Source organism: Procambarus clarkii, chromosome 83 (assembly GCF_040958095.1).
Source record: "Procambarus clarkii isolate CNS0578487 chromosome 83, FALCON_Pclarkii_2.0, whole genome shotgun sequence".
NCBI lineage: Eukaryota > Metazoa > Arthropoda > Malacostraca > Decapoda > Cambaridae > Procambarus > Procambarus clarkii.
This window is the reverse complement of record NC_091232.1, coordinates 8,897,103-8,911,629: the sequence shown is the minus strand read 5'-3', so window position 1 is coordinate 8,911,629 and position 14,527 is coordinate 8,897,103. Positions and strand designations below refer to the sequence as shown.

General features: G+C 36.6%; 1 protein-coding gene across 2 annotated transcripts; it reads right to left on the bottom strand.

The window, feature by feature from the left end:
- Window positions 1-3,118: 3,118 nt before the first annotated feature.
- Window positions 3,119-14,019, bottom strand: LOC123768649 (cytochrome b-245 chaperone 1). Of its 2 annotated transcripts, none has more exons than XM_069316365.1 (7): window positions 13,927-14,019; window positions 10,527-10,568; window positions 9,554-9,630; window positions 8,679-8,827; window positions 6,841-6,924; window positions 6,070-6,205; window positions 3,119-4,288 (listed from the first exon to the last, which is right to left on the bottom strand). In XM_069316365.1, exons 2-7 carry the CDS (start codon window positions 10,561-10,563, stop codon window positions 4,160-4,162), a joined length of 612 nt encoding a protein of 203 aa, XP_069172466.1. In that variant the 5' UTR covers window positions 10,564-10,568; window positions 13,927-14,019; the 3' UTR covers window positions 3,119-4,159. The 2 variants fall into 2 exon arrangements, with proteins under 2 accessions (XP_069172466.1, XP_045615242.1); XM_045759286.2 differs by lacking the exon at window positions 13,927-14,019 and adding an exon at window positions 13,407-13,564.
- Window positions 14,020-14,527: the final 508 nt, after the last annotated feature.

The following is a 14,527-nucleotide window of genomic DNA, read 5'->3' as shown; positions in this document are numbered from 1 at the left end:
TGAAGAATAAGGAGAGGGGGAACAAGTTCCTGAAGATTGCATACACCAACATAGATGGAGTGAGATCGAAGATACTGGAGTTAAGTGATGTAATACAGCTGCAGACACCAGACATTGTTGCACTCACGGAGACAAAACTTGAAGATGTAATTTTAAATGAGGTCATATTCCCAAGGGGCTACTCAATTTGGAGACGGGACAGAAAAATTAGGAAAGGCGGTGGCGTTGCTGTGCTGGTAAAAGAACACCTAAAGGTGAAGGAAATAATGACTGCCAATCCACAAGAAGTTGACATAATAGCACTAGAGATCTGCTATGAGGATGATAAACTAATGATGATAAATGCATATAGTCCACCGCCAAGCAGCACATGGTCAAAGGAGGAGCTAGATAGTAAACGTGAAGGTCTTATAACAATAATGAGAGAGATTATAGCGAGAGCGGATAACGATAGATCACGACTGTTGATAGTCGGTGACTTCAACTTGAAATCCATAGACTGGGAAGCATATGAAGCTAAAACAGAAGATTTTTGGACCTGTAAATTTGTAGACCTCATCCTGGAAACATTCTTGTATCAACATGTTAAACAAGCTACGAGGATGAGGGAAGGGGACGTTCCCTCCATGCTAGATTTGATATTTACCAGGAAGGAGGAAGAGATATTTGACATTCAGTACCTTCCTCCCTTGGGTAAAAGTGACCATGTCTTTTTGGGAATAAAGTATGCAATGCGTTATAAGCTGGAAGAAAATAAGGAGGTTGAAGCAGTTGAAAAACCAGACTTCAGGAGAGGACATTATGGTGACCTTAGAAATTTTTTTAGTGAGTATAATTGGACAGATTTGATGCTAGGCAAGGAAGTGAATGAGATGTATGGCAAGTTTTGTGAAATATATGATAAAGGCACAAAAAAATTTATACAAAAACAGAGATGCAGAACTAGGAAACAGGATTGGTTCAATAGAAATTGCGAGAGGGCTAGAGACCGAAAGACACAAAAATGGAATCAATACAGGAAGAGGCCGAACCCCCAAACATACCAGCGATACAAAGATGCGAGAAACAACTACACGGCAGTGAGGAGAGAGGCAGAAAGAAATTTTGAAAAAGGGATTGCGGACAAATGTAAAACAGAACCAGGTCTATTCTATAAATTCATAAACAACAAATTGCAGGTAAAGGATAATATTCAGAGGTTGAAAATGGGAAATAGATTCACGGAAGATGAAAAGGAAATGTGTGAAACACTAAACGAAAAGTTCCAAAGTGTGTTTGTACAAAATGAAATCTTTAGGGAACCAGATACAATAAGAATTCCAGAGAACAACATAGAACACATAGAGGTGTCTAGAGACGAAGTGGAAAAAATGCTCAAGGAGCTCGGTAAGAACAAAGCAGCTGGCCCAGATGGCGTTTCACCATGGGTTCTGAGAGAATGTGCATCTGAGCTCAGCATTCCACTTCACCTGATCTTTCAGGCATCCCTGTGTACAGGAATCGTAGCAGACGGGTGGAAACAGGCTAACATAGTTCCAATCTACAAAAGTGGCAGCAGGGAAGACCCCCTCAATTACAGACCTGTATCATTGACAAGTGTAATAGTGAAAGTATTGGAAAAACTAATCAAAACTAAATGGGTAGAACACCTAGAGAGAAATGATATAATATCAGACAGACAGTATGGTTTTCGATCTGGAAGATCCTGTGTATCGAATTTACTCAGTTTCTATGATCGAGCCACAGAGATATTACAGGAAAGAGATGGTTGGGTTGACTGCATCTATCTGGACCTAAAAAAGGCTTTCGACAGAGTTCCACATAAGAGGTTGTTCTGGAAACTGGAAAATATTGGAGGGGTGACAGGTAAGCTTCTATCATGGATGAAAAATTTTCTGACTGATAGAAAAATGAGGGCAGTAATCAGAGGCAATGTATCAGAATGGAGAAATGTCACAAGTGGAGTACCACAGGGTTCAGTTCTTGCACCAGTGATGTTTATTGTGTACATAAATGATCTACCAGTTGGTATACAGAATTATATGAACATGTTTGCTGATGATGCTAAGATAATAGGAAGGATAAGAAATTTAGATGACTGTCATGCCCTTCAAAAAGACCTGGACAAAATAAGTATATGGAGCACCACTTGGCAAATGGAATTTAATGTTAATAAATGTCATGTTATGGAATGTGGAATAGGAGAACATAGACCCCACACAACCTATATATTATGTGAGAAATCTTTAAAGAATTCTGATAAAGAAAGAGATCTAGGAGTGGTTCTAGATAGAAAACTATCACCTGAGGACCACATAAAGAATATTGTGCAAGGAGCCTATGCTATGCTTTCTAACTTCAGAATTGCATTTAAATACATGGATGGCGATATACTAAAGAAATTGTTCATGACTTTTGTTAGGCCAAAGCTTGAATATGCAGCTGTTGTGTGGTGCCCATATCTTAAGAAGCACATCAACAAACTGGAAAAGGTGCAAAGACATGCTACTAAGTGGCTCCCAGAACTGAAGGGCAAGAGCTACGAGGAGAGGTTAGAAGCATTAAATATGCCAAAACTAGAAGACAGAAGAAAAAGAGGTGATATGATCACTAAATACAAAATAGTAACAGGAATTGATAAAATCGACAGGGAAGACTTCCTGAGACCTGGAATTTCAAGAACAAGAGGTCATAGATTTAAACTAGCTAAACACAGATGCCGAAGAAATATAAGAAAATTCACCTTCGCAAATAGAGTGGTAGACGGTTGGAACAAGTTAAGTGAGAAGGTGGTGGAGGCCAAGACCGTCAGTAGTTTCAAAGCGTTATATGACAAAGAGTGCTGGGAAGACGGGACACCACGAGCGTAGCTCTCATCCTGTAACTACACTTAGGTAATTACACTTAGGTAATTACTTGCTTCAGAAGCAAAGTCTTGAGACTATACTAATCCTTCATTGTTCCAGCATCTTCCATCTGATTTAATTCCTTTTTTTAGGGAGTCTGGTTGAAATGGTAAACATAATCCAAGGGTTAGAAGAATGTTATAACTATATGGCATAAATTAGTACTTTCATAGTACCAGAACAAATTATTTATGATCAAGTCAAACAAAATCTGATTCAGATTGACTCAATTTTTAATTTACCAGTATACATACTGGGTATCCTTTAAAAATATTATAGAGACTTTGAAAATGATTATCAATATGCTAGAGATAGTAAGAAAATTAAATGAACTAAAGCATTTGTAATACAAATAGATTATTGCCATTTAAGAATTTTCAAGCTAGTGCTGAAAATCCCATTTATAGAAAAACTTTCATAAATTATGAAACTTGCAGCATTTCAATTTAATTGTATTGAAATACGGTATAATTCCATTTCAATTGTACTTAAATTGTACAGTATTTACAGTATTGAATCAGTACAGTTTTTTAATTTGTTTCAACACTCAATTATCGAGTTTCTAAATTTAAAAAATATAATAATCAACCCTTTTGAAGACCAAATTTGGACATGCTACCCTAAAAGGGTTAACTTATCCTTGTGCATTTGAGTATAATATTTCCATAACTAGCAATATCCTCTGTGTACAATGTTTGGTTAACATTACAATAATGCATATCAAAATTAGTCAAGGTGCCACAAAGTAAACTATCTTTTGAAAATTTATGAATTCGGTAAATTCAATATAAATTTTAAAGAATATATACTGTACTATTCAAAGAGCAAATAATAAGTCATACAATGAAAAAATACACTGAATGTTTACTTCAACTTGAACACATGATGGGGGGGGGGGGGGGGGAATTAAAAACAATAAATAATACCCTTATAAAATGTAAGATCCACTCTTTCCTCTAGTCACTCGTCTCTCCTCTATTACAGATTAAAATTTGTACAAAGCATGATTACCACCTGAAAAATTCAGTACTAAAATAAACGTGACACCATTAACATGGCTGTACTAATACTGAGAAGACAACTCCCGTTTTAGATTTATAAATATATATCTATAAGTCTGATTACAATATTCAAATTGAAAATTCAGAATGTTTGTTATACAATCCTTTCAGAATCTATGACTAAAATGTTATTGATTCATGCTCACATTTGTGACAATAATAAAATAATTAACTCTACACTTAAGTAGTATACTAGAGATCATCAAACAGCTCCTCTTCACTAGAGCTGTCAGTGTCACTGTGGTGATACTCTGGCAGGTTGTCATTTTCAAACTTAACTTCTTCAAAATTTAGGTTTCCACTCCCCTTTAAACTCTCAACCTGTTGTGATGAAATAATAGAGCTATAAAGTCCATATTATACATTTCTTGTTAAAATATATATCATACTTTCTTTAATGAAACATTCATAAAACACCTTATTTAGACAGGAAATAGTGGAAAAGATTTTTTTTGTTGGGGGGGGGGGGGGCTAAAAATTTTGGTAGACAATTCAAATCGTGTACAAACTAGGATTTTCCTCATGTAAAACTACAAAATGTATACTACCTAATTTTGTATTTCTTTTAGATCACATTTAGTCTTGTAAACTGCTCGATCTAATTAAGTCAGAATTTGAATACTGATCATTTTCGTCTTATTTTATTTGCCAGTAGAACTCGCTCACTTGCCAATGATCTCTAAATCCTTGGCAAGTGATTGCCAATGATTTTTTTGTTATAAACAACCCAAAAAATTACTTTCTAATTTTTCTTACTTCAGAAAAAGTGTTGACACCACTCTTCTTACTGCATCTTCATTCTCAAGCCACTATCACTTTTCAACATAATTTTAACCTTCTTGTGATGTCAACAACTTTCTGGCAGTCTAGCAAGATGCAGTCCATACATCCTTCATTCTTTTGCCTTAAGGTATCATGACAGGATCATTAAAATAGGTTTGTTAAGCATGATTTTTGTATCGGAATCAGTGTTCTGCCTCCATTAACAAATTTAACTCTCCAAATATTCTACAATTAGTTTCCTGATGACTTCTTTTCCAGAGTTTTGCTTGAGATGCAAGCTAATGGCACTGGTCTGTAATTTAGAGCTTCAAGTCTGTAACTGTTCTTGAATATTAGAATTACATTTGCTTTTTCCAGATTTCTGGTAACTCTCCAATCTCTAGTTACTAGGTAACACACACACACACACTGCAGGCTTCCTTTGGTAACCAATTATATCTGATTGGGCTCCACTGCATTTGCTGAATCCAGTTCCTCCAAATGTCTTTCTTCTTCTTGTGCAAAAACGTTTATTCTAGCAGTCTCTTGTCACCTCATCATGGACAACCATCTGGTTCCAGTTTTTTAGACCTCCTGGAACCTCTTGTTGAGTCCATCATTCTGCCAATGTGTTGCTTCTTTTCACCAGTATGATCATATGGTTTCGTGGTGTTTTCTTATATATTTGGCTATGCACCGATTAGGTTGGTCCTTTGCTTATGTCACAACAACATTTTCAACCTGCCTTCCTAATATTAGTGTACTCATTTCTGGCCATCTTAAGTGCCTTGCTATATCCCTCTATCTGTATCCTAATTTTCTATGTATTTGTTGTCTTTCCTCATTAAAATGTTGAACCATGGGTTTGTTGTTCTCTTTTCATCCTCTTTCTTCCATTATCCCATTCACTGGCTTTCCTTTCATTTCAGTCTCACTGAAAAACCTGTTTCTTAATACAAATCTGTTCCAATTCTACAATATAATCAAATACAAACAAATTTCTAGATAATACTGTACAATGCAAAGCATAAAAGATATATGCACACATACTGTATACTGTACTTGCAAACTTGGACAAAAAACAATTGGTTATCAAGAAAACAAGTATCATCTGTCGTATTGGTTACATAATTGAGAAGGTACTACAGGCAGCTACAACTCCTTCACTAAGGCAGGGTAGCTTATTTTCAAGTCATGGATTAAAGAATGCAATTACTTATTTCTAAACATTTCTGCAATCTTTTGCTTCATATATCATTTCAACTGTGATACTGCCATGTAAAGTGTGTTCCAAATCTAAAACTACCGACATCAACAAGATTTATTATTTATTACCATACCTCAATTGGAGGCTGATAAACAAACAAAAAATCTTCTTCGTCACTTTCTGTCCAATCTGTCCATACATTTCGAACAGCTTCCACTCGATCAAGCGAAAGAAAACTACGAATATTTCTGGCTAGTTGTTCCTGGTCACTGGAAAGAAATTAACAAAATAAGTTCATGCATATTAAATGTAGCTTTTCATCCATATACAACTACTCTGATTTTTATGCCCTAACAAGGATGATTATACAGTATTTAATGAGGTATTTTCCAAATCAAAAGCCCAAGCATCATCCACAACACTTAAAACTTGAAGTCTGATGACAATATTTGCCAGTGCTATATGTTGCCCCTATCTGTTCGTGATCGTGCTCAAATGCCACAGCACATCTTAACCACTGCACTGTACCAAACAACAAATGTTGTTTTGAGAGTTGTGCATTTTTTGTTTGTTTACTTAGGCTATATTTTAATGTATTCATTACTCTGTGTTTTGAAATGAAAATAGCTGAGTTTGGAAACATTTTGATATTAACTTTACCTGACCATTTATAAAAACAACAAAAATATGTCCTTAACAATTGTAATATGAAGTTTTTGCCAAAAACAGGTGCGCAGTGCAGGGGTTAAGGAGGCAACCATGTGTGATTGCTCAAAAAAAAGAAAATGGCTCATTTTCATAATTGTGAAAACAATAAGGTGTCCATGCTCGGCAGACTAAGTAAATAGCTCCTTTGCTACAGGAGTAGCAAAGGAGCCCATAGCAAATGCAGTTGATCACTCACCTCTTTAGTCCTACACTTGTTTCAGAGACAGGAACTGTGCCCCCTGCTCTCAGTACCAATGCAACCTGATAGCCATCTCTGAATCTGTTAAAGGAAAACACTAAGTAATATATATTGTGTGCATTCTCAATGAATGGCAATAAATACGCCTCAGCACTAACCATTGACTTTGTGCTTACATTCCTACCTTTCCACAAATATACTCCTCAATAACAGCACTGATCTTCAACAACTATTATTCATGCCATTTCACTGTGTTCAAATATGAATGTAATTTATCATTAATTTAACAAATTCACCATACAGTCAGTGACCTGCAATTTGACTTCAGCTTATTCGAACTGACTGACTATTTAGGATCACACAAGCAGCCTTTCCCCAGCCAGCCATCTGTGGAGTCACATAATTGAAACAACTGCTTTATTTTGTTTTTTTTTCCCTTCACATTTCCTTGATATTTTACTTTAAAATACTGATCACAGCACTTTCTCAGCTTAAAATACAGGAATTGTGTCAAAGGAATTCACTCCATTTAATGCTCTTTAAAACCTCCCATAATGCTTCACAATAAATCAAGGTAATTCCCTCCAAAACCCACCTTGTTTTCCCTACAGACCAATCAGCCTAACATCTACAAGCTAATGGAAAATAGCATACCATTAAAGAATCATTAACCATCTCTCAGCGCACAATATTATGTTGTAAAATCATCATAGGAAACCAGGCTGTCTAAAAACCTGCTCACATTTCTGGAAATGGCAATCAGCTATACAAAGGACTTCCAGTAGAAGTAGTGTATGAGGTCTTTCTTCTCTATGGCTTTGATAATGTACCACACAAGAGATTGACAAAGATTACAAACACATGGAATCAACAATAAAATACTAAATAGATAAAGCAATTATTAAAAACAAAGAAAGCGAACAAATCAAACAAAGAAAGGGTTGTACTAAATGGAAGTGAATCTGACTGGAAAAATGTTGAGTGGAGTACTGCAAGCTTCCATTTTGGATCTAACCCTCTTGGTAATACTGTACAGTATATTGTACAATAACATAAATAACATCACAAACCACATCAAATTTGCAGATGACAAAGATCTATGATATAGTGGAAAGTGAAAACTACATTAAGGCCTTACAAAATGATCAACTTCACAAATGGTCAGAATACTGACATATGGTTTTCAATATTGGAAAATTGAAGGCTTTATATGTAGGGAATAACAATACACATAATAAATAGAATTAACTAAGTGACCCAGTAGCAGATTGAAAAAAGGAATGGACCCTTAATTAATTAATTATTTACTAGTCACTGAAAGCTGTGGTAAAAAAGAAAAAAAAGTCAACCAAACATTAGGAATGATCAAACATTTAATTTCAATGAAGAGAGAGTGGTTATTCAGCTGTAGAAACTGTTGGTGTGCCTCCATCTGAGCTACTGTATACAAGCATAGAGACCTCACCTTCAAAAGGACATAAATGCTTTGAAAAAGTTTAAAGTACTCAACAAATTGGAAGACATTAATCCAGCCACTTTCAGTCTTTTGACTGAAAGATGATGAGGATTTGAACCTGTGGTAAAGTGTGGATTTTCTCATGTGAATTCATAATTCTTTTAATCATTATTTCACTCTACTCTTCATTCTCACTTTCTCAGAGGCTCGTCTCGAATACAGGTAACTCAGTAAATTTTTTTTCTCTAAATAATTTCAAAACTATCATCATTTGCTTTTCAAATAAATACATATCCATTCAAGTTACATCATATATTTTGCTCTTAAGTATTCATTATACTTTACATTCAAATTAGTAAATTTAATCATATTAACTCACCGTCCACTGCCATGTACGACTCTCACAGCCATTACAGAGCTATTTTCCAGGATCAGTGTGTTGTAATTAGCACAGCGGCTTGTTAACCTTTCAAACCAGTTGCGGCGTATCATGGTTACTTGGCCCTTAGTCTTATCAAACACACAATCCTGTAAATAGATAATTATACAATTGGCAGAGGGTAAAACTTCTATCTCTACACTTAAAGTTGTGGGGCTGGATTCAGGTTCATTTGCAGGCTGAGCAGTTGCCCTGTCACAACACTTCTCACGCCTCCCTAGCCATTACAGTTTGGACTTCACAGCACTACATATTTTAATCAATTGTGACAAATTTGTCTTGTATAATAAATGCATTTAAATGTTCTTTTAACATCTTATTTAAAAGTTTTAAAACAGTCTTGTGGAGACCTAGTATATGATGAATAGGATGATTCAAGTATGCTGATGGGTTCTAGTATAATGATATATATAGGAGGGGCCTAGTGTACTCATGCACAGAAGATGGTCTAGTATACTGTTATATAGGAGGAGAGGGAGAGGCCCAATATACTGATGTACAGTACTGTATATGAGGATAGGGCATGGGCCTAGTACCGATGTATATGAGGAGAGAAAGGGCCTAGTAGACTGACATATGAGGGAGGGAGGGGAAAGCAGGCCTAGTATACTGCCTAAAAGTGAGGAAAGGAAAAATTTCAACTTATTCATGAAACTCTTATATCCAAATTCTGAAACATGTATCAAATATTTTCTATGACAAAGACATTTTACAAAAATCACAACGGTATTAATAAATTTTTCTGATTTAGATTAACAATATTTCAAATATTAATTTATAATTGCCTACTATACACCATGGCTGAATGCCCTTACCTCCCAGTCATCTAGGAATGTGAGCCCAAGAATGAGGCATCCAGTTAAATAAGCAATCTTCATAAGTATATGTTCATCTGTAAGAAGAAATGTTACATAACAAACGTGATCAAATTAAAATATAAATAAAAATTTTAGCACACATATACAGTATACTTTTATTCTTTGTGTAACAGACATCCAACATTTTCAAACAAAATTTGTACAGTACAGTATGTATTCATAAAATTTTAAATTTAACAAAAATTATTAAATTACAGTAGCTTGTTTTACTGTCCTATAAACCTGTAGATCTGCTACACCATTATAATAATTCATTCTGTCAGGGAACAGGCAGCGAGTTTATACATATAGAACATATTAGATTTATTTCGAGGTGCAAGGTGTCGAGTTACTGACCCTCCCCAGGATGCAACCCCACAACAAGTCGACTAATTCCTGGGTACCTATTTACTGCTTGGTAAACAGGGGCATTAAGAGAGGAGGAAAGCCCAACCATTCCTGTCCCGCTCAGGATTTGAACCTGGAATTCTCAATTGTGAGCCAAGAACAAACCCGACTACTACTGGGATCCCAAAATTACATACATCAATCATTCTCAAGATATATTTCCTATAAAAAAGATATTTCTGGAATAGTTTTAGTAGCCAGTGATAAGAGAATGCCTGAAAAACAGCTCATGATGTTTACTAGATTGGTAAATCTAGACAAAAATATACCCGTTTGTGACTTATTTCATCAAGGCCTGTGTAGATGACAGTGAGTGTGAAGATTAACTTAGGTCAGAACATTTTCTTCATTCACATTCCATCTTAATATTCCAGATGAAAACAGTCTGCATTTTGCAGATTTCACAATTCACATCGTACTCATGTACTCCTCAGTATATTGCAGAAAAATGTAACAAACTACTGTATAGCAAATCATTAAATGTAAAAGGAGAAGCAAACTAAGTTTTAAAGAACATTCCTACCTGGGCTGTAATAAGATGCTCCCACACCAACTGACATGACACCTGCAAATTAAAAATAAAGTATACAGTATTGATTATATTGCATGTATTAGGACTTTTCAATATATAATAACTGCTTTAGTAAATTTTTAAATATTAAATAATATAGATGTACGATACTTTATATTACTGGAATAAAATAGGTACTGTATTATACTGTACAATCACTTATGGATGTCATCACTCAAAATGCAAAGTTTTGTTTCAAGGAAAAAAAATTGTTTATTATTGCATGCACACAAAATTAAAATAATAATAAATAAATAAATAAATATGTTTATTCAGGTAAGGTACATACATACAAGTGATGTTACATTAATGGATTGATATATAGATAGAGCTAGTACATACAATGCCTAAAGCCACTATTACGCAATGCGTTTCGGGCAAGAAAAACATTAATATCTAGAACTTAATACTAATTGAGCATAAAGAATAAAAAGTGTTGAAAACAAATACAAATAAAGATAAAAAAAAGGGGGAACATGACTGAAAAAGCAGCACAAATACAATAGGTTGACAAACAGTGTTGATTAAAAAAAAAAAAAAATAATAATAATACAATAAAATAACAGACATGGGTTGACAATAAAGGAGTGAGGTGGGTTACAGGGAATTTATTAGGTAGTGTTTAGTTTTTATCTTAAACTGGTTGAGAGAGGTACAGTCTTTAACATGGTTGGGAAGGTCATTCCACATTCTGGGTCCCTTGATTTGTAGAGCATTTCTAGTTTGATTAAGTCGTACTCTAGGAATATCAAAACTGTATTTATTCCTGGTGTGGTGCTCATGGGTTCTGTTACAACCTTCAATGAAGCTTTTGAGGTCAGGATTGGCATTACAGTTCAGCGTTTTATATATGTATAATACACAAGAGAGAATGTGCAGTGACTTAATATCTAACATATTCAGAGATTTGAGTAAGGGTACCGAGTGATGTCTGGGGCCAGAGTTGGTTATTGTCCTAATAGCAGCTTTGTGTTGGGTAATGAGAGGACGTAAATGATTTTGGGTAGTAGAACCCCAAGCACAAATACCATAGTTGAGGTATGGATAGATGAGGGAGTAATAGAGAGTAACCAGGGCAGGGCGGGGTACATAATATCTGATCTTAGAAAGAATGCCAACAGTTTTTGAAACTTTTTTTGATATATTTAGAATGTGACCCTGGAAATTCAGCTTGTGGTCGATGAGAACGCCAAGGAATTTGCCATCTAATTTGTTACAAATTTGGGTATTGTTTATTTTGAGATTTATCTGATTAGAGGATTTATTGCCAAACAGAATATAAAACGTTTTGTCAATGTTAAGGGTGAATTAGGTAGGAAGGTAGGTAAATATAATTATTTTTATTGTTGGTGTATTATTCTTGTAGTAAAGCATTGTAATATGGAAATTTTTCCCCATTACTGATAAGCATGTTAAGTTTATCGAGGTCCCCCAAGACTAATGACTGACCCAGGTATGCAATCCACAACAGTTGACCAACTCCTAGATACCTATTTACTCCCAGGTGAACAGTGGCACGAAGTATAAGGAAACATGCTCAAACATCTCACCCTGCTTGGAAATCAAATTTGGGTCCAATTGGTTACTAGCTGACTGTACTAACCACTGCAGTTATAATTGTACAGTAGAGCACTGTTGAAACCCAAAGGTAATTTAAAAAAATATAAAAGCTGACAGCAGCCTGACAGCTGAGTGGACAGTGCTTGGGATTCGTAGTCCAAGGTTCCGGGTTCGATCCCCGGTAGAGACAGAAACAAATGGGCAGAGTTTCTTTCACCCTGATGTCCCTATTCACCTAGCAGTAAATAGATACCTGGGGTTATACAGCTGCTACAGGTTGCTTCCTGGGGGAATGTAAAAAAAAAAAAAAAAAAAAAAGACCTGGTTGAGGACCGGGCCACGGGGGATGCCAAGCTCTGAAATCATCTCAAGATAACCTCAAGATAACAGCCCTGACAAGATCAAGTACCTCCAGGCAGCAGCACTAGCAGGATCCAGTACATCCTGGCAGCTGCTCTGGCAGGGTCCAGTACCTCCTGAAAGCCACACTGACAGGTCTAAGAACCTCTTGACAACAGCTCTGGCAGGACCAAGAACCTCCTGACAACAGCTCTGGCAGGACCAAGAACCTCTTGACAGCAACTCTGGCAAGACCAAAAACCTCCTGACAGCATCTCTGGCAGGACCAAGAACCTCTTGACAGCAACTCTGGCAGGACCAAGAACCTCCTGACAGCAGCTCTGGCTGGACCAAGAACCTCTTGACAGCAACTCTGGCTGGACCAAGAACCTCCTGGAAGCACCAAGAACCTTCTAGCAGCAGCTCTTGAACAGAGAACCTCCAGGCAGTAGCTCTGGAAGGACCAATCATTTCTTGACAGCAGTTCTGTCAGATCATCATGAGCCTCCTAACAACAGTTCTGTCAGGACCAAAAACCTCCTGACAGCATCTCTGGCAGGACCAAGAACCTCCTGACAACAGCTCTCGCAGGACCAAGAACCTCTTGACAGCAGCTCTGGCTGAACCAAGAACCTTCTGACAGCAGCTCTGGCTGAACCAAGAACCTTCTGAGAACAGTTCTGTCAGAACCATGAACCTTCTAACAACAGTTCTGTCAGGACCATTAACCTCCTGACAGCAGCTCTGACAGGACTAGTTCCTCCTGACAGCAAGTCTGACAGGACAAAGTTCCTGCTGAAAGTCGGCTGGGTGCCGTATGCAAAACAGAGCCCATCGCCCTCTTCTCACCAAAAGTTGAATCATCAATCCTGTGACGACTTTTCCGCAGAAGACGTTTCCCCTGCCAGACTTCCAGGTGCCACAGACACTCACCGACAAAGATACTCCATGACCTGACCCCAGGAGCCACAGACAGGTGAAGAACCTCCCGGGTGTTGACAGAAACGTTCATTTTGCCTCCTGCATGTCCCCTCCAGCGGGCCGCGCCTCCTCCACTGTTTATATTCGAACCCCAGTTGGAAACAGACCCAACTATAGGATGGGTTAACCCAAGTATCGCACTTCCAAAAGGGTCGCCCAAGTTGGAAAAGACAAACGCTGAAAGAATATTGTTGAAAACATCTTGATAACTGATTAAACCAAAATTATTTATTAGTCAGAAGAAAGACAGAAACGCGATCTATATGCAAAACCTCTACCAGACAAATATTTTAAGTAAAACCGAAGATATTTGTAATTGTATAAAAGTGGCAGTTTTCATCGCTCGTCAAACTCGAAAACCGCAGCATTCATCTCAGAACCATGTCTATTTCACGCAGATTCCTTAATAAACGTAAGAGTTTTATATGTCACAAGAAAGATAGATATATAAGCTTCGTTCTAAATACCTTACCATGGGCATATTTAAATTTAAAGCGAAGATACGTGTACTTTTATAATAGCCGAGCTCCGACTCCGGACAGATCGATCGACGGAGCAACTCTCTCAGAACAATGCCTATTTCACGTAAATTTGTAAATAATCGTAAATTTTTTATATGCCTCAAGAAAGATAGGAATATAAGGCTCATTTTAAACACTTTATCATAGACATAATTAAAGTTCTAATGAAGATTCATGTATTTTAATAATCGCCGAGCTCCGACCCCCGCATAGACTGAGCGACAGAGCAACTCTCTCAGAAGAATGTTTATTTTACGTAAATTCGTTAATAAATACAAATGTTTTACACGTCTTAAGAAAGATAGAAATATAAGCTTTATTTTAAATACATTACATTAGACATATTTAAAGCTCAAGTGAAGATATATATGTTTTTATAGTGGCGTTCAGTAGCTTTTCGGTCATGGAGTGCAGACGCCTACGTTCAAGTTCAAGTCGCCGGTGTCCGGACACATGAAAGCTACTTAGGTATCAGTGGCCAGCCAGGTGGAGATCACAGGCTGTACAATACTGATAAATTATGTAATTCACAGAGATACGTTGATAAATATT

Excerpts from the sequence above, each read along its gene's own strand:
- LOC123768649 (XM_045759286.2), bottom strand. The coding sequence starts at position 13,485 with ATGAACGTTTCTGTCAACACCCGGGAGGTTCTTCACCTGTCTGTGGCT. Across the intron at positions 9,631-10,526 it reads AGCATCTTATTACAGCCCAG|ATGAACATATACTTATGAAG; the intron begins GTAGGAATGTTC and ends TTCTTCTTACAG. Across the intron at positions 6,925-8,678 it reads GTCGTACATGGCAGTGGACG|ATTCAGAGATGGCTATCAGG; the intron begins GTGAGTTAATAT and ends TTCCTTTAACAG.